The following is a 19,702-nucleotide window of genomic DNA, read 5'->3' as shown; positions in this document are numbered from 1 at the left end:
AACCTCATAGCAACAGTTTGTCATTGTAAAAAAAAACTAATTTGCATGTGAGTTGAGCCACACAAAACAACAGCAACAATTAAAACGCCCCAAAACCATATTGTAATGCCCTAGTAACTACCCAGAACACAATAGCAACAGCATAGCAACACCCTATCAGGGTTTGCAAGCCAAATTTGCATACTAATTGAGGCACACAAAACAAACAAAAACACCCGACAAGACTCAAAACCATCTTACAGTGCCCTTGTAACCACCCAAAACACAATACCAACCTTATAGCAACACCTTGTCATTGTAAAACCCATATATGCATGTGAGTTGAGGCACACAAAACAACAGCAACAACTAAATGCCACAAAACCATATTGTAATGCCCTATTAACTACCCAGAACACTATAGCAACCTTATAGCAACAGTTTGTCATTGTAAAAAACTAATTTGCATGTAAGTTGAGGCACACAAAACAACAACAACAACAAACTAGAAAACCCAAAATCATATTTTGATGCCCTAGTAACCACCCAGAACACAATAATAACCTCATAGCAACACTCTATCAGGGTTTGCAAGCCAAATTTGCGTACAAATTGAGGCACACAAAACAAACAAACAAACAAAAAACACCCGGCAACAGCCACAACCATCTTACAGTGCCCTGGTAACCACCCAAAACACAATACCAACCTCATAGCAACACCTTGTCATTGTAAAACCCACATTTACATGTGAGTTAAGGCACGCACACACACAAAATAAAGCTAGAACACCCAAAACCATCTTGCAATGCCTTAGTAACCACCCAGAACACAATAGCAACATCATAGCAACACCCTATCAGGGTTTGCAAGCCAAGTTTGCATGCTAGTTGAGGCACACAAAACAAACAAACAAAAAACACCCGGCAACAGCCACAACCATCGTACAGTGCCCTAGTAACCACCCAGAACACAACAGCAACCTCACAGCAACAACATGTCATTATATGAAGCCAGATTTGCTTTCAGAAACAACAGTTCCCTAATTCCTAATGCTGATCATAAGTGAGTGAATGAGTGTGTGTGACAGTAAGCGTCACATTGAGTCAGTCCTCCACGCGTCACATGTGCTTGTTTTCCCACCTCTGTTGTTTGAATGTGGCACATCCTGCTACAGTAACATGACCCGGAGCCAAAAACCCAGACGATTGTCAAACACACTGCAATGTATGTGCGCACACATGCAGGCCGCGAGCACAAAATACACAGACTACACTCATGGTGGTGTGTCACATGCTGTTTCTAGATTGTGAGTAATTGCGTTTGTGTGTTTTGGCTTCAATAGTAGAATCATCAAATGAGGAACAGTTCTGACAGATGTAAACTCTAAATGTTGAATGAAGGGATCTCACACACACACACACACACACACACACACATGAGGTGTTTGAAGTGTGTTCATCTGTTTGTGCTCAAGGCGAGGTCCTTTAAACATTTCACTTTCTATACATTTCCAGAAAACACACTCGTGCTGCTTAATGAAAACACTTCAGGCGGCAGTTCATCATAAGACTTCCTGCCCGTGTGTGTGTCTGTGCGAGTCGCTGTCTGTGTGTAGATTTGTCTGTGTGTGTGGATGTGTCCGTCTCTGTATTGTACTCCTGTCTGGTTCTCGTATGTAATTGGCTGATAGCCGTGCATTATTCCTATAGTAACAGCACTCGTATGGCCTCTTCACCCTTGTGTATTACTCTGCCCACATAGTGGCAGCAGATCAATAGACTCACTACAGTTTGACTAATATTGCAGCTGTTGGACAACATAATTTACTTTTGAGGCTTATTTAGGCAATAATGTAGTTGTTTAGATTGCAACTATGCAGTTTATTCATAAGGATAGTGCCTATTTTAAATATTTATAATTTCGGAGATACAGCACGTCGACATCCATCAGCCTGTCACGCTGAGCAGAGCAAAGATGGTTGGCGTTGTCCATCCATAAGATGGCGACAGAGACCGCATAATAAGCTCTTAGAAGATTAAAAACAGCGTATTTTCAAACTACAGCTGATCTAAACAATATTAACCACTTAAACTCTGCTGCTATATGGGGATTTCCACCTGGATTTTGCCTACCCAAATTTAAAAGCTTCCCAAATCTACATGCAGAGGTGTAAATGCAAACATTTGATATCATTTTAAAGAAAACTCTTTGAATTTTCATAAAACACTATTGAAAGTGTTTAAAATAACTGTATATGTCGTCTGTGTTATAATAAACACCTAAAAAAGAGGCGCTTTTTGTAATTTTTTTTTTATAAACTCAAATGTGAAAGTGTACCTTTTAGGTTGTGTGTGGTCTAGCGTGCTGTAATTAATTTTGGTGTTTCCTGCATATGTCTGTAATCATAGGAAAAAAGAAAAATGTCTCTACCATAATCTATGCAAAAGTTATTGCATTCCAACTGATGAGAGGTGCTGTACAAGCCACAGAGACCGATCCTTGTTTACATTTTTCACTATTCTTTTGTTTGATCAAACATAATTCCCTGTGTTTGGACCACATCAGACATATAAAAGGATTACTTATGCACATCAACTCAAAAACAGAGGAGAATGGCCCTGAAGCACACAGCATAAGGTAAGAGATGACTGCTGTCTGTGCTATCTGGGGCTGCTTATTGATCATGAATGCATTGTTTACACTTCTGCGCCATGGAAACACCACAATTCATTCAACAACTGTTTGGCATATGAATATAATTCAGTAAAAAGAATGCTAGAACTGAATGAGCACCGGCAAGAGCTTTCATTTGAGCTATAACTTGTACATGTGTCATATGAAAAATATGAAAATGAACCAATGTAAAATACCTAGCTCGGGTATCCAAAATACTGTGTATTTAAGTGTAAATAACTTTTATACAGTAGGATAAAAACCAAAGTGATGCATATATGCATAAAATATAGATTCTACACTTTCAAACGACATCACTTACGGGGGTCTGGTGCAACGCTAGCCCTTTAAATCTGAAAGCGAAAGTCGATGATGTCACAGAGTTTAAGTGGTTAAACTGGTAAGTGACTTTCTAAGTCGATCTCTCTCTTTTGTATGTTGTAATGCTGTATTTATACCGTAGTAATTGTAGTGTATTGAGTGTAAGATGGGACTCGCATATCAGGAATGTATGTATTTTGCGTTGGTCACTCTTTGTATAACCCTGAGTTACTGTTTTTGTTACTGCAGACTAGTTGGGAAGAAAGAAAGAGAAGAAATGGCCGCATTTGCTTAGCGTTTTTTCCTTATCACAAACACAACAGTAATCTGGTAGTGATTGCGTTGCTTTTACTTTTTTCGGGGATAATTATTGTGATCTCCTGATTCTAACAGAGAAATACTGAGCAATCTCTATAGACTGATGGCATTTCATGCCGTTCAGCCTTGTAATCCTAAAATGCTGAGCAAAATCACCTGTTTTATTATCGTTTTAGACATGACGCTAGAGAATCATTCAAACACTAGCTCTAAAGTGACATTGGTGAAGGAGCAACGGATTCTGCTGTTCTGTCATCAGCTGCAGATGGGAATGAATGGCGGAAGAAAGTAGTTCCTTGTACAAAAGGATTTTGGGACTTTCTTTTTTTTATACATGATTATGCCGTCAAACTGTTGTATAAATACAATCTAAATAGTTTTCATCATCTTTTACCTCATATACTATGTTATGTAAACTCTGCAACATTTCTATTTCTGTCTGTGCAGTAAGAGATTGAAAAGGGCGGATAAGAATGGTAAAGGCCTGCGGCATTTCTCCATGAAGGTGTGCGAGAAGGTCCAGAAGAAAGGCACTACGTCGTACAACGAGGTGGCAGATGAGCTGGTAGCCGAGTTCACACACGCCAGCAGTCTGATGCCTGCAGACTCTGTGAGTACCAGACCACAGCGTCATTTCTTTTACATTATTTTTGTAAATATATTGTGTATCGAATATCACATTATTTAGCCATGCTAATACATTTTTCAAGTTTGCACAGCTCTACCACTAAGTGATGTGAGTGCCTTAAAATACTGTGTAGTAGTGTGAAAAAGTGTTTGCCCCCTTACTAAGTTCTTTTTTTTTTTTGGCACACTGTAAAGTTTCAGATCCTCATTCCTTCATTTTACTTCTGCTTAGTCCCTTATTTATCAGGAGTCCCCACAGCGGAATGAACCACCAACTACCGCCAACCGCATATGTTTTACACAGCAGATGCCCTTCCAGTCACAACACAGTACTGGGAAACATTTATACACACTCACATTCACACACACTTATACGCTACGGCCAATTTAGTACATCCAATTCACCTATAGCGCATGTGTTTGGACTGTGATGGAGCAAACCTATGCAGAACAACTGCAATCAAGCGATTTTAATTACCTTGCAATGAGTCTGTTACAGCGCTCTGGAGGAATTTCGTCCCGCTCGTCATTGCAGAACTGTAATTTAGCCACGCTAGAGAGTCTTCCAGCATGAACCGCCTTTCTAAGGTCATGTCTCAGTATCTCTATTGGATTCGGGTCAGGACTTTGACTAGGCCACTACATTTTGTATTTCTTCTGCCAATCAGAAGTCGACTTGCTGGTGTGTTTTGGGTCATCATCCTGCTGTAGAGCCCAAGTTGGCTTCGGTTTGAAACCTAATGATCATCATTCCCTGCATGATGTGCTTACTTGTGTTATCTTTGACTAATATTTACATTTGTTTGATGAACTGAAACATTAAAGTGTGACAAACATGCTAAGAAATAAGAAATCAGTAAAGGGGCAAACACTTTTTGTTTACTTTCAGAAGTTAGTAGTAGTGATGCTTTCTTCCACTTGAAATAATATGAAACATATGTTGGCTATATCATTTTTCAGAAATATCATGATACGTATCTAAATCGCATTATTCAGCCATGCTATCATATTTTTCTTCAATATCGCACAGCCCAACTTCTAACTGGTTGGTGGTGGTTGAGGAGAAAAAATGTTTGCCCCCTTACTGATTTCTTATATTTTGCATGTTTGTCACACTTTGAAGTTTCAGATTGTCAAAAAAAAACTCAAATATTAGTCAGACATAACATGTCTCAGCATCTCAATTGGATTTAGGTCAGGACTTTGACCAGGCCAGTTCATTTTGTTTTTCTTCTGCCATTCAGAAGTAGACTTGCTGGTGTTTTGGGTAATTGTCCTACTGCAGAGCCTAACTGTGCGTCAGGCGCGTGCACACATAGGGCTCAACCTGTGCAGTGCACATGCCCTTTTTAGTCTTGGATAGAAAGTGCCCTTACAAAATGATCAAAAGTGCCCCCGCGACGCGGCACACCCTCGGTCCCGCTCTTCAGTAGGCGCGCGACAACACCGCTCTTCACTACGCGCGCAACAACCCGTCGCATGAGATTCACACTTTTTTAAAGATAAAAATATATATAGGTGTAACATTAATGCACATCAATAACTCGCCAGTAATTAATTTAATGCATGTTCCTGAAAAAACATTGTAAATAATTGAAAATCCGGCGACCGCGATAATCAAACCCGTGGGAACAACTGTGGTCGGAACCAAAGTTCACAAGTCTGTTCTCTAAACTCCTCTCAAGCGGTGGACTTCTTCATTCTGATTGCTTGCCGCCAAACCGCGTCATAGCTCATTACCATAAAGTTAATTTGATTTCAACTCTGCTTAACATCCACACTGGGGAAGACGTGCCGCGCTGCTCCTCGCCACTTACCGCCGCTGGCTCTCATTGAAAATTAATGACTTCCGGCTACTTTGATGCTCTCGCCGCTTTCGGTGTGAACATACAGTAAGTTCGCTTAAGTTTGGAACCTAATCATCGTCATTCCCTGCGTAATGTTTACTTGTGTTATCTCTGACTAATATTTAAATTTGTTTAATGAACTGAAACATTAAAGTGTGATAAACATGCAAAAAAGTACATTCAACATGACACAGGCCTGTTGACATGTTCTACAGTTCAAGATGAAAACCACTGCTGAGCAAAAAGAACATAAAAGTTTGTATCAGCTTTGTCAGAAAACATCTTGATGATCCCCAAAATGGCCTCAGAATGGCTGTAGAAAAACAGAATGAAGACTTTGGAGTGGCCTAGTCAAAGTCCTGACCTGAATCCAATTGAGGTGTTGTGACATGATCTTAAAAAGGCAGGTCATGCTCAAACTTTCCAAATGTGGCTGAATTATAATAAATCTGCAAGGATGAGTGGGCCAAAATTCCTCCAGAGCGCTGTAAAAAGCTTATTATAAGTTATTGAAAATGCTTGATTGTAGTTGTTGCTGCTAAAGGTGAACCAACTAGTTATTAGGTTTAGGGAGCAAACACTTTTTCACACAGGAATATGTAGTTTAAATTTATTAGGGACCGAGCACCGAAACGGTTCTTCTTCTTCTTCTTTTTCTTCTTCTTTTTCCGCGGAATGAATAGCTGTTTTGAGGGGCTAAACATGCCCGAAAACTCACTAAACTTTGCACACGTCTCAGAAGTGGCGAAAATGTAAGTTTGTTATGGGTTTCGGAAGTGGGCGTGGCAAAATGACTCGACAGCGGCACCTATGCACTTTTGACGGACTGGCCCCCGAGTTATGAATCACGCACACGTACGAAAATTGGCACACACCGAAAAACACGCCAAAACCTACAAAAAAGCGGAATCTTAAACCCAACAGGAAGTCAGATATTTTTAATTTCCTGCGGCAAAAAAGTGGCTTTTTTGCCATTTTCAGGGGTTGTATTTTAACAAACCTCTCCAAGGGATTTTATCGGATCAACACCAAAATTGGCTTTTATCATCTAAACGCCTTGACGATGTTAAATTGCGAAGATCTAGAGTTTTCGTCGAAGGGTGTGTCCGTGGCGGCCTAGCAAACTTTGACAATTCACCACAAAACAGGAAGTTTTTATAACTTAGGTAAGCATTATCCGATCTGCCTCAAAATCCACACGTTTGATAACAGTCCTGACATGAACATGTTTACTTGCCAATATCCAGATACAGTTATAGCGCCATCTGCTGGCAACAGGAAATGACTTATAACTCAGCCAAACAATGTCCGATCTGCCTGAAAATTCACATGTTTGATAAGATTCCTTTACTGAATGCATCTACATGCCAATCTTGAGTCACAGTTATAGCGCCACCTGCTGACAGGAGGAAGTTTGGCATAAATCTGTGATTTTCTCAGGTTCTTTATATATATCGGCTTAAATTATTGTTGTTCGCTCTTTTCTGTCATCCTGAGGCCACAGGGGGGCGGTGAGCCCGGGTGCGAGGTCCCTGTCATTGCTGCTTGCAGCTTTAATTTTAATTTTGTTTTCCCTTAATGATAAAAATCCTTCATTTCAAAAGTGAATGATGTGTTTGTAGTATAGTTCGTTGTTGTGTGGGAAGAAGAAGACAGGGTCGGCGATATCAGGTAAGCAATATCTTTTATTTTGCTTTTCCACAGCACTAGCAAACTGTGTGCGTGGGTGTGTATGTGTGTGTGTGCTCTCTCCTCTCCCGACTGCTCCTCCCGTTCTCCTTAAGAAGGGAGTCTCTCCGGCCCAATCACTAGAAAGACAGGTGTTATTTATCATTTCTGATTGACCCGCTGATTAGCCGCCGGGCTCCTAGCATGCTCTCCCCCCTGATTGGGTGTTCGACCACGCTTACCTCTCCACATACCCCCACCGCCCGCCTCAGGCCGGGGAGCCGTCCGGCCTGCAGCCCTCCCCCCCCCGCCCTCGAGAGGAAGTCGGCTACAGCCATTTGTACGCCCGGCCTGTGGATCACCTTGAACTTAAAAGGTTGTAAAGCTAGATACCAACGGGTGATCCGCGCATTGGTATCCTTCATGCGGTGAAGCCACTGGAGAGGAGCGTGATCTGAACAGAGGACGAATTCCCTACCCAGGAGGTAATAGCGGAGAGTGAGAACGGCCCACCTGATCGCCAGGCACTCCTTTTCTATGGTGCTGTACTTAGCCTCACTCTTGCTGAGTTTGCGGCTAATGTACAGCACCGGCCGTTCCACTCCCGCCACCTCCTGCGAGAGAACCGCCCCCAGTCCCCGATCGGATGCGTCCGTCTGTAAAACAAAGGGGAGAGCAAAGTCAGGAGCGTGCAATAGCGGCCCCCCACAAAGTATAGATTTTACCTTTGAGAAGGCCTGTTGGCACTGCTCCGACCATTGGACGGTATCCGGTCCCTCCTTTTTAGTGAGATCAGTCAATGAGCTGACAAGGGCCGAATAATTAGGGACAAAACGCCTATAATATCCTGCCAGCCCCAAAAACTGTCTCACCTCCTTTTTGGTCTTAGGTCTCGGACAGGTTGCAATGGCTGCAGTCTTATCAATTTGGGGCTGCACCTGCCCGTGACCTAAGTGGAAGCCCAGATACCTTACCTCCACTCGCCCAATTGCGCACTTCCGTGGGTTGGCCGTGAGCCCGGCCCGTCTCAGCGCCGACAATACCGCCCTCAAATGTTGCATATGCCGCTGCCAGTCATTACTGTAAATGATGATATCATCTAGATAAGCAGCGGCATATGCTGTGTGAGGGCCGAGTATTTTGTCCATCAGGCGCTGAAACGTCGCCGGTGCCCCGAACAGCCCGAACGGAAGCGTCACAAATTGGTGCAATCCAAACGGCGTAGTGAAGGCTGTTTTTTCGCGGGATATTGGAGATAAGGGGATCTGCCAATAGCCCTTCGTTAAATCCAATGTCGAGTAATATCGAGCAGCACCTAACCGGTCGAGCAACTCGTCAATACGCGGCATTGGATAAGCGTCAAATTTTGACACAGCATTCACCTTGCGATAATCCACACAGAACCGGACCGAGCCGTCCGTCTTAGGCACCAAGACAATCGGGCTGGCCCAGTCGCTGTGGGATTCTTCCACTACTCCCATTTTCAACATATTACTCAATTCTTCCTGAATCACTTTTTTCTTGTGTTCAGGTAGGCGATACGGCCGGGTCCTAACGACCACGCCCGGTTCGGTCTCGATATGGTGCTGAATCAGGTTAGTACGACCGGGCAGGGACGAAAACACGTCAGAGTATTCACGTTGGAGGTGCCGGATGTCGAGGAGCTGGCTCGCTGAGAGATGATCGCCCCCGGTGACCAGAGCGCTCGGCCGTTCACGGCCGGAGCTCTCCGGCCCCAGGTCATCCTCGTTAGTAACAAGCGTAGCCAGCGCCACGTCCTCCGGCTCCCTCCACTGCTTAAGCAGATTAATATGATAAATCTGACGCGAGTCAGCCCTGTCCGAACGAACCACCTCGTAATCGAGATCACTGACTCGTCGTGTGACCACAAACGGCCCTTGCCACTTGGCGAGTAATTTAGAGCTGGAAGTGGGTAGCAGTACAAGTACTTTATCTCCCTGTGAAAATTTACGGAGTTTAGTGCCCTTATCATATCGCCGGCGTTGGTCATCCTGAGCCTTAAGCAAATTCTCTGTAGAGAGCCGCCCCAGTGTGTGGAGTTTTGCTCTAAGGTCCAGGATATATTGAATTTCATTTTTACTTTTAGAAGGCTCGTCCTCCCAAGCCTCTCTAACAACATCCAAAACCCCTCTGGGCTGTCTGCCGTAGAGAAGCTCGAAGGGGGAAAACCCCGTGGAGGCTTGGGGAACCTCCCGCACAGCGAATAATAAGGGCTCCAACCACTTATCCCAATTTTTCGCGTCCTCGTGAACGAATTTACGGATCATTGATTTAAGCGTGCGATTAAATCTTTCCACCAGCCCGTCTGTTTGTGGGTGATAGACGCTGGTGCGAATAGATTTAATGCCCAATAATCCGTAAAGCTCGCGCATCGTGCGTGACATGAACGCGGTGCCTTGATCAGTGAGAATCTCCTTGGGGATTCCCACACGGGAGATGAGGCGAAACAGCGCCTCCGCAACGCTCTTTGCTGAGATATTACGGAGCGCGACTGCTTCCGGGTAGCGGGTTGCATAATCCACCAGAACTAATGCAAACCGATGCCCGCGTGCGGATCGCTCTAATGGCCCGATTAGATCCATACCAATTCTCTCGAAGGGGATCTCCATAATTGGTAAAGGGCGCAACGGCGCTTTTGGGGTGGCCGGCGGATTTACCAGCTGACATTCACTGCACGCAGCGCACCATCTGCTGACGTCACCGTGAATGCCCGGCCAAAAGAATCGGGTCATGAGGCGATTTAGTGTGGCCGCCTGACCTAAATGTCCGGCCATAGGATTAGAATGAGCCGCCTGAAAAAGCATTTCCCGGCGGCTCTTTGGTACTAATAACTGGGTTGTATCTTCTTTTGTCTGAGCGTCTTGGGTCACTCGATACACCCTATCATTAATAACCGCAAAATACGGATAGGAGAGGGGTCTATCAGGCTGGAGGATTTTCCCATCAATAACCTGCACTCTTTCGAGTGCATGTTTTAGCGTGTCATCACGCGACTGCTCCAGGGGAAAGTCTTTACACCGGGAAATTCCCAGCCCTTCCCCTGAGTCAGCGCGTGACGTCACCGCCTGGGATTCCCCCAGCTGAGCGACACGTCCCCTATCCGGCGATTTCTTCTTCCAAGAAGCACCCGCACATAAGACTCCCAATAATCTATTAAATCCAGGCCAATTAGTTCCCAGAATTAGCGGGTGTTTGAGGTGCGAGTTAACTGCTACCTCTACTCTATGTTTTTTCCCCCGAAATTGAATGTCTATTGCCGTCAGCGGGTAGTGAATTACATCCCCGTGCACACACCTTACCCTTACCGTGCGGCTCATATCCAATGCCGGGTCTTGAAGCAGGCTTTGGTGGATGGAAGTCTGGTTACACCCCGAATCCACCAAAGCTTGATATGTACCCCCTTTTATACTCACTGGTACCCGGTATAGCCCGTTGCGACCGGGGGCGACGATTGGCGTGGCGGGGACGCGAATCAGCGCACTCGCCTCCTTCACGGAGCAGATTTTTGGTGCGCTATCCTCGTGCCCGCGACGCAAATGCATCGGCCCAGACCTTCCCACTATACCCCCGGGGCCAGCAGGAGCAACCGATTGAACCGGAGAGAATCCTGGCAGTGTCTGGGCAACCGCCAGGGGTCGTTGCTCCACCCCTCTGCCCGAATGAGGCCCCGCCCCTCTTGGGACGTTTGGCAGATCCGCCATTGCGCACCGCCGTCTGGGTGCAGGTGTGGGCGGTCTCCGCAGTCTGGGCCTGGGAACAGGAAGAGAGAGAGAGAGAGGGGGAGAAGAGAGAGAGGTTATTTCGCCAACCCTGGACCTCGCCACCAGGTGATCCTCCGCCAGTCGGATGGCCGTCTCCAGATCATCAGGCCGGTGGCACTGGACCCACTCCGATGTTCGGGAGGGGAGGCGGGTGATGAATTGCTCCAGCACCACGGCATCCACCAGTTGGGTGGTGGTTCGGCCATCCTGTATCAGCCATCTGCGGCAGGCGTCACGGAGCTGCTGGGCGAACGCAAAGGGCCGGCCGCCTTCAGCCAAAACCAGCGATCGGAAGAGCTGACGTTGCTCCTCCGGGTTGCGGCCGGCCCGCTGGAGAATAGCTCGCTTCAGATGAGCGTATTCCAGGAGATTCTGGGCCGGTAGCTGCTGTGCGGCGATCTGGGCTTCGCCCGAGAGCAGCGGGATGACTCGTACCGGCCACTCAGCCCGCGGCCAGCCACACGCCTCAGCCATCTTTTCAAAAATATCCAGGAACACTTCCGGATCATCCTCCGGCACCATTTTCTGTAAGGTGATGGGAGGGTGGGCGGCAGATGTCGGAGCGGGCCGGATCCCCTGGGACAGCAGACTCCGGATTTGCTCGCGGTCCTCCCGCTGGGCCTCCATGAGGACTTGGAAATGTTGTTCCTGGATGTTCTTTAGTTCCACCAGCGTCTCATGTTGTTGTTGGTGGAGGACCGAGAGGGCCTGGATAGCTTCCGCAAATGGCATTCTTGACGGAGTGGTCATTCTGGCAGTGAGGCTCTTCTCCTTCCCGGGTTTCGGCACCACTGTAGTATAGTTCGTTGTTGTGTGGGAAGAAGAAGACAGGGTCGGCGATATCAGGTAAGCAATATCTTTTATTTTGCTTTTCCACAGCACTAGCAAACTGTGTGCGTGGGTGTGTATGTGTGTGTGTGCTCTCTCCTCTCCCGACTGCTCCTCCCGTTCTCCTTAAGAAGGGAGTCTCTCCGGCCCAATCACTAGAAAGACAGGTGTTATTTATCATTTCTGATTGACCCGCTGATTAGCCGCCGGGCTCCTAGCATGCTCTCCCCCCTGATTGGGTGTTCGACCACGCTTACCTCTCCACAGTGTTTACTTGTGTTTTCTTTGACTAATATTTATATGTGTTATATGATCTGAAACATTAAAGTGTGACAAACATGCTAAGAAATAAGAAATCAGTAAGAAGGCAAACACTTTTTTCCACACCACTGTATCAGTTTAAACATCAAGATGTTCTTTAAAACCCTAAACAATTGATTTGAAATGGGCGAAGTGAGGTTCAAACCCTCCTACATTCAAGAGTCTTTTAAGACTCATCATGGATTTGACGTCATGTTTTCTTCCAGCGCAATCTGCTATTGATCTACACTGTCTCCGACTGGCCTTTCACATATGAAATATGCATATGCTCGCCACTTAAACGGCCATCACTTTACTGGCCAACAGTTTACACAGCCGAGTAAAACAGAGCTGCAGCCTCCCCTGTTAAATAGCTGTGATTTATCAGTCTGAAGGACGTCCAGCTCTTCCTGCAGTCCTGCACAGTGTCCACCTCTCGTCTGGCACTCATCACCCCTAAGCAGGAACACACACTTCACGTTGATCTCGGATAATATCTCTTATTTGTAATGAGACTTCGGGTTTGGATCGTTGCATAAGAGCTGTTTTGTCCCCGCAGCGAGCAAATATTTTCCGCTATTAGTCCTGACAGTCCTCTCGATGTTTTAATCCTGCTGGAACGCTGAAAAGGTGTAATTAAAAAAAGATGCAGGAAGTTTTTGGGGCTGAATGATCACACATCTGCTTGCTCCTTGTTCATGAAAAAGGTGTGTGTTTGTGCTTGCAGCAGGTGTACGACCAGAAAAACATTCGCCGGCGTGTGTATGACGCGCTCAACGTGCTGATGGCCATGAACATTATCTCCAAAGAGAAGAAGGAGATACGCTGGATCGGCCTTCCCACAAACTCAGCCCAGGAGTGCCGCAACTTAGAGGTGTGTGTGTGTGTGTGTGTGTTTGAAGACAGACACTATCTGTTAGTGTCACATCTGTGGCAGAAACAGGCTGAATGTGGATCACACACCTTTAGACCAGCTAATGCTCATATCTGCGTATTATCCAGCTAACTAAATCTTGATCTATACTACAGTCATGTCTTGCTTATTTACTTCTGTGTGTGTGTGTGTGTGTGTGTGTGATTGTGCTCATTTTTCAGTTGGAAAAACAGAAGCGTTTGGAAAGAATCCGGCAGAAACGAGCGCAGCTAGAAGAGCTAATATTACAGGTTTGTTGCACACCTGTTTGTGTTTGTTTGCGTCTGGTCTTGCAATGAACGTCATGGCTGAAATTACAAACAGCACCACACATGGGAATCATCAGCAGAAAAAGAAGTCAATGCTTAGGGATTTCAGTACTTTAGCGTTTAACTCTTTATCTGTGCGTTTTAGTTTTTGCTTGTGTTTTCATTTCTAGATGGGAACGAAAGACTATTTGGGTCAGTTTCAGCAAACATGTCTGACTGATTCAGTCTTTGATTGAGTCATTGAATCGTAAAAACTGCGGAAGTACGAGGTAGAGATCTGCGCGGGACAAAATTTTGAATCCCGCTCCTGCCAGGTTTTAGCCCGAACCTGACCTCTATATATATTCAGCATTTGTTGTCCCGCTGCCCGACCAGCCCTGTTTTCTACCCGCTGCGCCCGATCCCACTGAAGAGTGGGGAATAGAACAAAACCGAAAACCACCCAGCTATACAGAGTCCAGAAAGCCTATAACAAGCAGTCTGTATAAACACACACACACACACATAAGCACCAAGCACACACACAGGCAAAGCTCTCTCTCTCATTCGCACACACGCAGCAACAAACAAGCTAATCACACCATCATGCTGTCTCATTCACACACAAACATACGCGTACTCGCTCGCTCGGGAGTCTGGAGCGATATTGCTAGACGGCCTGCTCCCGTCCAAAATTAAACCAGTTACCGACTGCTCCCGTGCTTTATTCCGAAACTCTTTCCCGCGCCGCAGAAATCTGGTCGGGTCCCGGGAATCCATTAAGGAAGACCTCTAGTACAAGGTTAAGACATTCATTCATTTTCTACCGCTTTTCCGGAACTGGGTCGACAGAGCTCCTTACCCTATCCATAAGGGTGCGCCCTGCCACCCTGCGAAGGAAATTCATTTCATCCGCTTGTATCCGAGATCTTGTCCAGCAGTCGGTATCGTCTGATCTCATATGGAGCAAGAGAACGCAATGACATATGATGACGTGTGCAGGTGCTGTAGTGCTGTCCCAATTGTCAGTGGGTAAATTTTAAAGCCTTTCCACTTCACCCTCGGTTGTAAGGGGTAGGGGTACAAAAATAGAATTGGGATTGGGCCTTTCTCTCACTTTCTCTACCTTAATAAGATGCTTGTAAGAAGGAATAAGATGCCTTTACTTTAAGACAATCCACAAATGCAGCACAGTGTTGCTGACAACTTAATTTTCCAAATGTTTTCATTCCAAGGACAGGTGGACATAAATATTTGTGTTCTCAATGTTGTACCATTGAGAAGCAAGACTTAATTTGCATGTCGTATACATCATAAAAGATATGGATGTAGTATCTGTGACATCACCCAAAGGCTTCTAAAGGGCGCAAATGAAGCTACAAGTGGGCGTGGCTTACCGGCAGCATTTTGTTTGTGCGTTATCGCTTCAACCAGGGTGACCAAATAAGGGCAAAGAGGCGGAGCATGAGTGGAGCTATAGACGCCTGCTAGCATTTTGCTTAGACGGGCTTTTCTTTGGGAGAAACTCTTAATACTTCATCACCTGTGACTCGTTTGTGTTCTGACCACATGTGCTTGGTTGTGTTTTATATCAATTAAGTGTTTAGACTTTTATAAACACTGATGTAGGACATTGAGCCACTAAACATTGTTCTTTCTACTGGAGGAAAACGCAAATCACTTTCAAATACTTTAAATATAGTCTGTGTTAGTAAATGCAAGGCTATTGATAAAATCCAGGAATAACACTGTATGACAACGCTTCAGATGACTGTTCTAGAGCCTAGAGCTAATCAATCTGTCAGATTCTGGAGTGCATTACAGGTCTAAAGAACATTATACATGATAAATGATCTTAAATAAAACAAATACATTTAGATATAATATATAAGTAAATAACTTCACTCACCTGGGAAATGGAGGCCACGTGAATGGTTTGTGAGCACAATTAAGTGCACACAGCATGCTATATCATCTGATAGTTGTAAAAAATAATTCCAAAAGGCAGCTGACTATGTAAAGCCACATAAACAAAAACAAAAATACAATGAATATGCCAAGTTCAGCGGCTAATCAGCCGGAATCGGCTGAGGTGATGAGACGGCAAGATCTGGCTGTCACTCAAGTGGCCACGCCCTTAATTATGCAGACTTAATATAAACAAAACGAATGAGGTATTAAAAAAATTCACTCCCATACAGTTGTCATGAAGGGTAATATTAGCTATACACAACTAAATCAATCTTTGTAGCAGGCTGTAAACACTTTCTTTTCTAATGTAAAGCCTTTTTAGCATTAGGGTCAATAGAATCCTGCTCTATTATGGAGCCAGGACTAGCGGAATTTCAATGAATTGCAGTTTTAATTACTTCCATATTTGTTTCACGAGGGAGAGCGGGAGGTTGCCACTTGGTCTCTCCAATTGCGGGATTCTGGACGCACATTAGCTCACGTGCTGACAAGCGACTCACAATTTCAATTTCACAGGAAATCATTCCTTACTTTAGTGCTCACTGATTGGACATTTCCTCACACAGCGACTTGTTTCAGCACATGGACTTAAATGCTAACATTGATAGAGCCAGTTTAGAGAGTAAAAGGCTTCAAATGCTAAATACAATTTGAAAAGTTTAAACCAAAACACAAAAACATCACTATTTTATAATTTACCCTTGCTAAACAGCTCACATCAGCAAACCCAAATCTGCTGAAATAAATCTTAATCCAGTTAGCATCATCAATGCTAACCAGCTTCGCTCCATAACCAGAGAGAAGCCGATGAAAAGGGTCATTGCGAGCAGCAGATGAGAGACGGCGGCCAGCAATCTCCTAATATTGATCTATTTTTTTTCCTGAAGTGAGACGAAAGCCTCATCCATCTCCTGCTGTCAAACCAAAGCCCACACACTGACTGTCAGGAAATCACTGCGGCCTGTTTGTGTTGATGTGCGACATTAACACCGTGAAGTCCGTATTATAGATGAACATGAATGCCACACAGCGGCTCGCACTGATGAAGCCGTAGATGTGTGGACGGATCAGAAGAGGCCTTGGTCCTGCTGGGATATTGATCAGGCTTGTGCTCAGCTGAAATGTGAGGGCCGCTGGAGTGCTAAATTAAATGCATTGGCTCAGTTCTTGTCATTGACCAGCCTCACACAGCAGAGACTGAAATGAGTTCGTGTTCATGTGTGCGTGCTAGTGCTAAGACTGCACAAAATGCATTTATCAGCATATGAAGTGATTTAAAGCTGCCCTTTTTATTAGATGTAAATGACGTTGAGGGTTGGATTATGAAACTGAAATGCCTGGTTTTAGACCATAATAATTAATTAGTATGGTCTATGGCCTTCTTTTGCGGCCAATGCAGCATCAATTATCGATAGAAGTCCCGCACAGTGGGGAGAGGGATTTTGAGCCCTTCTTCTTGCAGAATAGTGGCCAGGTTACTGTGTGATGCTGGTGGAGGAAAATGTTTCTTCCTCCAAAATCGCTCCTCCAAAACACTCCAAAGTGGCTCAATAACATTTACATCAGGTGATTGTGTAGGCCATGGAAGATGTTCAACTTCACTTTCATGTTCATCAAAACATTCTGTCACCAGTCTTGCTGTGTGTATTTGAGCATTCTCATCCTGTTACACGGCACCGCCTTAAGGATACAATGTTTGAACCATTGGGTGCACATGGTCCTCCAGAATAGTTCGGTAGACTTTGGCAGTGTCCCTATCTAGCACAAGTATTGCGCCTAGGGAATGCCATGATACTGCAGCCCAAACCATACATGAACACCAATAATCCAATTTTAATGCCATGAAGACAATACTCTGATTAAGAGTCTGCCATCTGCCATCTGTAAGTTATACAGTGAAGGAAAGGTTAATGAGATTTGATAATTTAATTCTGTTCTTTTATAATAGCTATTCATTTTAATAGGCTAAACTTTAGTTTATTTCCAGCTTCTTCTGCTTTATGCTATTCTATCCTTTTGTAAATAATTATAAAATACAAAAAATTTTATATTACTGGCCATTTCGACTGTTTATTTACAATGAAACGGCTCCAGGTAAACCCATTTAGTAATTTTAGGATTTTTTGCATAGTTTTCTCGTCCCAATGTTGACAGGCATGATGTCTACGTGTTTACTGGTCTTTTAAAAGCAGTTTTAGTGCATTAAGGCAAACATTATTATGACGTTTTTTACAGATGGAAAATGCTTTTTAGTTTCAAATACTACTCCAATATAGTCTGTGTAATGCCGAGTTCAGACTAAATGATTTTAGCCCCAATTTTGACTTGAGTTTTGAGAAATCACCAACAAATGCCTAAAATCACAGGCAAATCGGTGCTCGTTCACGTGAGTGACACACAGTGAACTATTAAAGATGCAATCTGAGGGAATCATTAATGAGTTGTCGACACCTTTGAGATATCTGGCATGCTAAATATCTGAAGCTGTCGGCGATTCAAATCATGCCGTGTGAAATGTGTTCTGATTGAAAATAACATTGATGATTACTTACAGCCAATGAGAGAGCAGCATCCACTACTATGGGTATCTACAGGCCAGTCTTTTTGGTCTATTTGGACCCAAGAAATGGACGGAAAACTAGTGGAAATTAAGCTGCGGTCACACTGGGCTTTTCCTCCCATAGACTTCCATTCATCCGCACGCGAATGCGTCAGACTGGAAACGCATGCGTTAAGTTTCGCTGGTCGCTGCGGTGCAAATTTCAAGCTTGGTGAACTCTGATCTGCGAAATCGGATCACTTGACTGCGTGAGGCCAATCGAGGATTGAAACATGACCTCTCTGGACAGAAATTTAAAACATGGAGCAATCGCTCGCTTTTTTAATGCCTAATAATCTTGTTTATTCCCGCCCCTTTTCGCAGCGCCGCATGACAGAATTTCGCATTATCAAACTCTAGTGTGACCGCAGCTTTATTAGTGGAACCTGTGAAAAGGAGAACACATGTCTGTTTGACGTGTCATTTGAGCAATATCACAACCGGGTCAAAAAAGTAAAACGTTGGGGAGAAATTGCCTTTCAAAAGCCAGGAGAGCAAAATAAGTACATTTGCTACCCCATTGATGGTTTCTTTCTCATTATGTAGTTGATAACAAAAGATATACTATGTGACCTCGCATTGTTTCCATGCCACTTCTCACGTGTGTTTAGTGGTGAGACGTAGTTTGTGGACCGAGACAAAGTTGTTGGTGATTCTCCTATTGTAAAGTCATGCACCGATCCATCCTACAGTGTAAACACGGCAGCGACGGAACTTTACCCAGATAGTCATGCAGTGTGTAAACATCTGCGTCACGACTACTTTGAAAATCGTGCAGTCTAAAGTCAGCATTAGTAAATGCTAGGCTATTTATGAAATACAGGGACAGCACCGTTTGACAACATTTCTGATGATTTTTATAGCCTACAGCAGTGGTTCTCAAACTGTGGTACGTGTACCACTAGTGGTACGCCGGCTTCCTTCTAGTGGTACGCGGAGGAATGAAGAATGTCATGCACATGCTACACACATTTCAAAATTTATCAAAAATTATGTATATAATATGCCACATATGATATATAGCCTATGTTTCTGAGGTAATCTGCCACGTTTTTTAACTGTGCAGAGTTTTAGCTGCTTTACTGGGCCTACTATGGTACTGTATTTCAATACTGCTCATTTTGGTGGTACTTGGAGAGACCATTTTTTTCTGAGGTGGTACTTGATAAAAAAAGTTTGAGAGCCACTGGCCTACAGCTAATCAATCTGTCGGATAGTGGAGCGCATTAAAGTTTTGTAAATGATGAATAAATTATAACAGAGAAATTCTACATTTTAAATAAAAACAAACACGTTTATTAATAAAAAAGGTCGGACAGACCTGAATCCTGAATAGTCTGAGCACAATTGACTGCAAACATCGCACTGGCTTGTTCTTTATCACATCATTTTGTGTTGGTTGATGCACCAGAGATGCGATTATAGCATTTAAAGTCATAAATCAGAAGCTGTGACCGTTTTTATTATTGTTTTAATGTTCATATTGAATCATCCTAGAGAAATGGATTATTAAATGAGTATTAAATGTAGTAAAGTAGGCATTTCATTCAGAAAGATCTGGAAAAGAGATTGAGGAGAGTTTTTACAGCCTTACAGACTCCTCCTCCTCACCATTTCTGTTTGTT

General features: G+C 44.2%; 1 protein-coding gene and 1 long non-coding RNA gene across 2 annotated transcripts in view; one reads left to right on the top strand and one right to left on the bottom strand.

The window, feature by feature from the left end:
• Nucleotides 1–19,702, bottom strand: part of si:dkey-35i13.1 — a 270,744-nt gene that overhangs the window by 188,398 nt on the left and 62,644 nt on the right. The window lies entirely within an intron of this gene.
• Nucleotides 1–19,702, top strand: part of tfdp2 (transcription factor Dp-2) — a gene marked incomplete at its 5' end in the record, with an annotated part of 71,602 nt that overhangs the window by 44,427 nt on the left and 7,473 nt on the right. The window contains 3 exon segments of the mRNA NM_198208.1: nucleotides 3,742–3,904; nucleotides 13,074–13,220; nucleotides 13,442–13,510. Coding sequence (NP_937851.1) covers nucleotides 3,742–3,904; nucleotides 13,074–13,220; nucleotides 13,442–13,510 — 379 coding nt within the window.

The sequence above is a fragment of the Danio rerio genome, chromosome 15, assembly GCF_049306965.1.
Source record: "Danio rerio strain Tuebingen ecotype United States chromosome 15, GRCz12tu, whole genome shotgun sequence".
In the NCBI taxonomy this organism is placed as follows: domain Eukaryota; kingdom Metazoa; phylum Chordata; class Actinopteri; order Cypriniformes; family Danionidae; genus Danio; species Danio rerio.
Note: the sequence above shows the minus strand (reverse complement) of the source record. Positions and strands in the feature narration are given on the sequence as shown.